This window comes from Panicum virgatum, chromosome 5K (assembly GCF_016808335.1).
Source record: "Panicum virgatum strain AP13 chromosome 5K, P.virgatum_v5, whole genome shotgun sequence".
NCBI classification, from domain to species: Eukaryota; Viridiplantae; Streptophyta; class Magnoliopsida; order Poales; family Poaceae; genus Panicum; species Panicum virgatum.
Window position 1 is genome coordinate 59,541,424 of NC_053140.1, and position 7,328 is coordinate 59,548,751.

Consider the following 7,328-nt stretch of genomic DNA (forward strand, 5'->3'; position numbering starts at 1 on the left):
ACTCCTAGCTCCAAAAAAATTTGCACAATACTCATTCCATCGAATTTTCGGACATATACATGGAACATTAAATATAGTTAAAAATAACTAATTACACAGTCTAACTGATTCATACGAGATGAATCTAATGATACTAATTAATTTATAATTATATATTAATTATCAAGTAGCAACGTAATGTTCTCAAACTTTTTCACCAACTAAACACCCCGTTAGTAGGCTGTTGTATCAGAACCCCATTGGCTGTTTCGTACATGTGCATCCCCGCTGACATGTCTCTTGCTGCCTGGGCGCATCCGCTGCTCTCTACTGTATCTGGCCTAGTTTGGTTAAGTATCAAATCAAATTTACACAAAAAGACGAATGTTTGGATGGAATACTAAATGAAGTCTATTTACAAAACTTTTTCAAGGACGGATGTAACTTTTCGAGATCAATCTAATGACGGTAATTAATTGATGATTTGCTACAGTGATGCTACAGAAACCATTCTCTAATCGCGTGGTCAAAGGCCTTATTAGATTTGTCTCGCGATTTACACGGGAGTTGTGGAGGTGGTTTTGTAATTAGACTTCATTTGATACTCTAAATTAGTGGTCAAAGCTGGAAAAAATTTGATGAAAACCAACCAAACACTGCCAGTGTCTGCACTGGCACTGTCCACAGTACTGCGCCACAACCGCAACCATCTGGTCTGGCCCTGACTGGCCTCAGCTCAGCTCAGAGTTCGTTGATTCTTTCTTTTCCCAAAATCCCACGACACTGCAAATTTGAAATCTTGCCCTACTTTTAGAGACAATGGAAGTTCTCAATATTATTACGGCCGGCTACCCCGTCAAGTTTCGTTGCCAGTTAAAAAGAAAAGAAAAAAAATTAAACAAGGACCCTAATTTGCCTCGTAACGTATCTCCTTCGACCAAAGCTTTGACCAGGCCCGGCTCTCGGCTGCCTAGACCATTTATTTACCGTCCTAACCCTCGCCAACACGCTGCTACAAATTTGGGGTCTTGGTGGGGTAAAGGTAAGAGTAAATTCCCTATATGCCACTGAGAAATGTAACTCATCCCCTATGTGCCATTGAAAATTAGAACATCCCTTCAATGCCACTGTTTTAAATTTTTCATCCCCTCTATGCCATTACCGTCAAAAAACACTAACGGATGGACATTTTTTCATCCCTTATGTGCCATCGTTTTTAATTTTTCATCCCATATATGCCATTACCGTCACTGAGTTTTTGACGGCAATGGCATAGAGGGGATGAAAAATTTAAAACAATGGCATTGAAGGGATGTTCTAATTTTCAATGGCACATAGAGGATGAGTTACATTTCTCAGTGGCATATAGAGAATTTACTCTAAAGGTAAACACAAAGATAAACTCTCTCTCTCCCCCAACTGCAGATTCTTGACCTGTGGCCAACGTGTGAAAACTAGGAAGGCAGAAGAATGGCTATACAAGTTAAACTTGGAACTTGGACCTCACGTAGGTGCATCGGCAGCGGACATTAATAATCTTCGTCAGGGGAATAAAACTATGCTAAAGAAGGCGCAAATACCTTTGCTTTGCTAGAGGGACCACATTCATGAACACAAAGGCGGCAGCTAGTAGGACACGCCACAATAGTATTCATAAGCCAGCCCATGGACATGGAACTTCAGCCTACTATAGGGCTTTAAGAATATGTTACTTTTTCCTGCGTAGTAGCGATTAAAGTCCCTCGCTGCTCACAACTAGGAATAAGTTATTAGTTCGTTTTAGTTCCATGAAAGCTAATTTGCTGGTCCCTGTATTTTAAACACAGAGCATGTACTTTTATCGTTGAAAAACGGTGAAATACACGTACTATATATCGGAGCGAATCTCGAAAATATTATCATATTACGACATGTCATAGTATTGCTTTCTACCTCTACTACTACAGTTCCCGACAAATTCCATGTGAACTAGTAGGTGAAACTATTCTACACATTGCATCAAACTATGTGATAAAAACCGCATGTTTAAATATTTGAAATTCTAGACTACTACAGACCCTAGGGGAACTAGAAAAGAAAGGCAATGTGCCCATAGCCTGATGCATTTGAGAATGGATGTACTCTTTTGGAAGTGCAGGAAGCAATACCCGGTCTCATGATGGTGCTGTGGCCGTGATTTGTGAACATGATCATGTCAGCTGAGATGAGGCAGCACAGCAGCAGCTGCAAACACAACAACACGGAGAAAAGAAAGAAAGAAGAAAGGTGTGGTTGCCCCCCCCCCCCCCCCCCCCCCCCTAGCTCCTCCATGCATCCATCCCTTTCCCAACTTTTGTACTTTTTCCCTGCCTCCACCCCCTACAAAAGGTGAAGGGAGGAGCCCTGCGCTTAAGTTAGTCCTTCTCACCCCATCTCTCTCTGTGAAGAGACTCTGTTACCAGTATTTTAAGGGGAGTGGTGCAGGCAGCTGGTTACCTCATCTTGCCCATTTGTTGGTGCACAACAGGGAGAAAAGCTGCACTGACTGACCTTCCTTCCACCCCTAAAAAGAAAAAAAACAATCCTCAAGAGGCAAAGGCTACTACTAGGCTGATGCCCAGGGAGAGAGACCAAAGGAAGGAAAGGCAGCAGCTAGCAGCAACCACCAAAGAGGGGGAATCCTCCTCCCTCTGCTTCATTGGTTTTGGCTCTTCCTCCTCTCTCCTCGCTCCATCCAGATACATGGAGTAGCTGCTGCTGTGTGTTTTTTCTTTCTGAATTTATTTTTTTTGCCACATCTGCTTGTAGCTTGTTGATTTCTCCTTCCTCCCACCTACTGTCCCCAACCACACGCACCTTCTCTCACTGTGTGTGTTACTGGCATTGGTAAGTAAAGCGAGTGAACAGTTTTTATTTCAAAAAAAGCGAGTGAACAGTGGAGGTGAGGTGCCCCCCGCTCTCGGCAATTATTGCCACCTTTGGAGTTTGGAGTCCTCCAATAGGAGTCTCCTCCTGTGCTGTCTGCAACCACTGTCCCTCCCTCCATCTCCGACCATCCTGCTCGCTCGCCTTCTCTCCCCTCCTCTCCCCTCCTCTCTACAACGGGGACGGGGTTGGTGTTCGCTCCCTCCCTGCGTCCAGCCAGCCAGCAGCCATCCATCCGTGTCCTCCTTGCCCTCCCCTCCCCTCCTCTCCCCCTCGCTTTAAACCCACCACCACTGCAGCTGGCTCACTGCCTGATCTCTTCCTTCCCCGCCTTCCTCCGCTCGCTCCTCTTGGTGCCGCCTGCTGTTCTTGGATTCTTAATTGCATGCTGTCGCAGCTGCTGTGATCTTTCTGTCTCTCTGCTCCTCATCCATTCCTTTTCTGCCACTCCTGTCCTCCTCCCGGAGCTTTTGCTCGCAATCAACTATTCTTTTTCTTCGAGGTCCGCAGCAGTTCGGTTGTCTCCGACGACCTGCTTGCTTCGCTGCAGGCGGTCGCAGTTTCCTTTCAAGCAGAAGCAGCCATCGCTAGCTGCAAACAAGCCGGCAGGGCCGCCCTTCTCTCTGAGTCCCGATAGAAGAAGAGAAGATCCCGAGACACGCAGCGCAGCGGTGATCTTGCCATGGACTGGGACGCCAAGATGCTCCCCCCGTGGGACCTGGGCACGGTGGTCGGCCCCAGCAGCGGGGTCGGTGTCGTCGCGGCCGCCGGCGCCAGCGGAGGAGGCGGGGCGCTGGACCTCAAGCTGGGCGGGCCGACGAGCTGGAGGGCGGGGGCGGCCACGGCGCCGGCGGCCGCCCCGTTGCCGCCGCGGCCGTCGTCGTCCGCGCCGGCGAAGCGGCCGCGCGCGGGGCAGGCTCAGCAGGCGGTGCCGGCGTGCTCCGTGGAGGGGTGCGCGGCGGACCTGTCCAAGGGCCGCGACTACCACCGCCGGCACAAGGTCTGCGAGGCGCACTCCAAGACGCCCGTCGTCACCGTCGCCGGCCAGCAGCAGCGCTTCTGCCAACAGTGCAGCAGGTTCGCCCCTCGTACATCCCAATCCCATGCACCATACTTATTCTTGGATTCCTTCGCCCCTCAAACTCATGATTCTCTTTTGGTTTCTTGCTCAAATAATTCAGTCCGACCTCCTCTAGATGCCACAGCCTCTGTCCATGGCTGTCGCGTGCGTGTTTTTTTCTTGTACGCATCTGTGTTTCTTCCCGGGGGGTGAATTATTTTCCTACTACTAGTTAATTATTAGTTACCACCACGTACAACCGTACTGCTCTGCACTAAACACGGTGGTTTAGCTTTAGGATCATTAGACCGCTCGCTTGCTTGGGCGAGCAAGAATTCGCTGTCAGTAGCAGCAGCTCCTGTATGTCCCTTTAATTGTCATCGTGATGTTTGTTTGGCGCTTTGCCATTGATTGAACGACGTGTGTGACAGCCAAAACTTCCGGCATCCGTCTGTCTCGCACGCACGGCACGGTCAAATGCAAAAGTAGTAAACACTGCAAGCAAGCAACGCCGACCAAAGATCCAATTTTTGTGCAAAAGTTGGAGCAGAATTATTCCAGTAGCACGATTTGGACAGCCAAACTTACAGTAGAATTGAGCCTGACGTACGGCCGGACTTCTATTACAGTAGTAAACGAGGGATTAGCCTGCAATCCCAGCTCCTGGTCCTGAATTTGTTTGTCAAGGTCTGAACAGATCCTGTGACACACCACCGTCAGGCCGGCTGCTAGTGCTTGGCTGCCGCTGCATGCGCGCCCGTGCTCTCAGGGTGTCCCTACGACACCGCTGCCAAGGGCAGATGCAATGGAACTGGACTTTGAGCTGAGGTCCATGCCTCCCGTCCTTGTCAGGCTCACTCAGACAACAAATTTTTCCCTCCTGCTCTCCGATGTGTGCGTGTGTGTCCCTGTCGTCGTCGTTGTCTGCGTGGCTTGCCCATGCTTTCCACATTCCATATTTTTGTTTTCAAAGGCCTCAATCAGATAGATAGTCAGATGAATCTTGTGTTCTAGAAGAGAAGGGCCTGAATTCCCAGGTAGGGGTAGCTCGGTTTGTCTTCTCCTCATTCAGAATCATCATCAAGTTCCAAATATGAAATATCCCAGAGCGTGCCGTGAAGGTCATGTGGATTTGGTTTCGGGTCTTCTTTAGGTCAACTGTAGTATGTTCCACGTGTTTGCTTCGTTCTCTGTAGACTGTAGTTGATGCCTTGAGTTGAGTTGACCAGATCGGAGCCAAGAACCAAGCAGTGTTTTTCTTTAGGAACCAACTTGCCATTTTGGAACTTATAGCACTAAACGTTTTTGAAATGTGGTGAATCCCGCTTCCCTGGTTTATGCTAGCTTGTGGTGAGTTCCCAAGTCCTTATGATCTTTGGAATTGCTTCTGCTTGCAGGTTTCATTCGCTTGGTGAGTTCGATGACACGAAGAGGAGCTGCAGGAAGCGCCTTGATGGGCACAATCGGCGCCGTCGCAAGCCGCAGCCAGACCCTCTCAACCCCGGAGGCTTGTTTGCTAACAACCATGGTAAATTCATTCCTCCTTGGCTCCTTGCAGGGCAATCACTTCTATTTTTGAATCGAACACATGTCTACTGCCAGTCTGCCACTGAACATGCATACATGAGAAATCAAGCACAAGGTTTAGGGAGATGAATTAACTATAAAGCAGACAACACTGAATTGATTGATGGAAGGAAAGCAGAAATTTTGCGTTTGGATTACGATTATTACCTGGCAGGCTGGCACAAACGGGAAGCACAGCTTATAATTAATTATGTTATTTTCATATTTTGTGAGCTGAGCTGAGGCACAGCTTATTGAACTTTGAGGATCAGTATCTTGCATTTGATTGATCATATGCTGAACTGAGTCCTCACCTGTCAGTTGATAGGCAGCACTATGCCACAAATCATTTCGCACACTGCAAGTGCCAAGTGCTACAATCAAATGTTTTTCTTAACCATGAGGTGGGGGGAAAGGGAACTTGCCTAGTACTAGTACTAGTCCTGCACTACCATGATGAACCTAGGCTGCTGTTCGAAAGCAACAGAAGTTTAGTATAGTCTTGGGTAGGCCATTTTCCAACAAGAAATGCCTGTACTAATAACCAATCCGAAATATATATGTGTGGCCTAGAAATTTCTCTGAATCTGCATGCATGTGAATATTGCTGAAACCAGCTAGTAACATAATCTTCAGTTTAGTTTGTCTTTGGGTGCCCCTTTTCCCAGAAATACCTGTATCAATAACCAATCTGGAACATATATGCACATGAATTCCTCAAAAGCTAGCTACTTGTGAAAACAATCATGGCCAATGAACTGATAATAGCAGAGAAAGATGGCTTTTACTGCATTTTTACCATGGTTAATCACAAACCAAATTCCTCCCCGAAGAAACTTGGCCCTGTACGTGCAATGTTGATGCATTGGCACCCTGCTGATTGCTGCTGATCTGGCCTAGTATCATCTGCACTTGCAGCACCAGAAATCTAACTGCAGTTCATTTTACCTTGTCTAGGAGTGGCAAGATTCACATCGTACCCACAGCTCTTCGCTTCATCCATGGCAGATCCCAAATGGCCGGTCGTGAAGACGGAGGCTGACATTTTCCAAGACCACTACTACCCGGCCGTCCACCTCAACGGTGCCGGCTCCCTCTTCCACGGCCAGGACCGGAAGCACTTGCCTTTCCTGACCAACCACCACCATGGTGGCGACGCGGCGGGGGCCTTCGCCAGCCAGCCCTTCACGATCACCACGGCATCCTCAGAGAGCAGCAGCAAGCATAGCAACGGCAACTGTGCTCTCTCTCTTCTGTCAGACAACCCGACACGGGCACAGACGACGACCATGATCCCCACCGCGCAGCCCCTCGGCGCGGCGCTGCAGTACGGCGGCGCGGCGCGGCTCCCCGACGGCGGCGACGTCTCGCTCACCGGGATGTCGTACGCGAACGCGAGGGCAGGAGACAGCAAGCATCCATCCATTCTGAGCACATCGACCAACCACACTGCAGTTGCTTCTCCTAGCCCTGGTGCGCAGCTGCAGTACCATGGCTATTACCATGTGAGTGGTGGCGATCAGGGCAACAACCCAGATGGTGCGGCCATTCAGGCTATACCTTTCTCATCGTGGTAGACGGGTTCTGATCAATCAGGTGCTAGGTAGTCGCTTTTGTTGTTCACCAAATATATCGGCTGTAATACCAGTAGTCTTGTCGTACTGAAAACTTTGACAAGCCATGTCCATTCTTTCAGCTTATCCTGATAGTTCTAATTTATGGACATCCCCTAAATTATGATCTTGAATAGTGTAAATGGGTAGTATTTTTCACAGCCTACGCGGTTGAATTTGTGAAATGTTGGAGGTAATTCTGCTTA

General features: G+C 48.4%; 1 protein-coding gene across 1 annotated transcript; it reads left to right on the plus strand.

Moving 5' to 3' along the window:
- Positions 1 to 2,384: 2,384 nt before the first annotated feature.
- On the plus strand, positions 2,385 to 7,328 carry LOC120709098 (squamosa promoter-binding-like protein 2). Its single transcript, XM_039994621.1, has 3 exons — positions 2,385 to 3,960; positions 5,341 to 5,471; positions 6,467 to 7,328. Exons 1-3 carry the CDS (start codon positions 3,566 to 3,568, stop codon positions 7,084 to 7,086), a joined length of 1,146 nt encoding a protein of 381 aa, XP_039850555.1. The 5' UTR covers positions 2,385 to 3,565; the 3' UTR covers positions 7,087 to 7,328.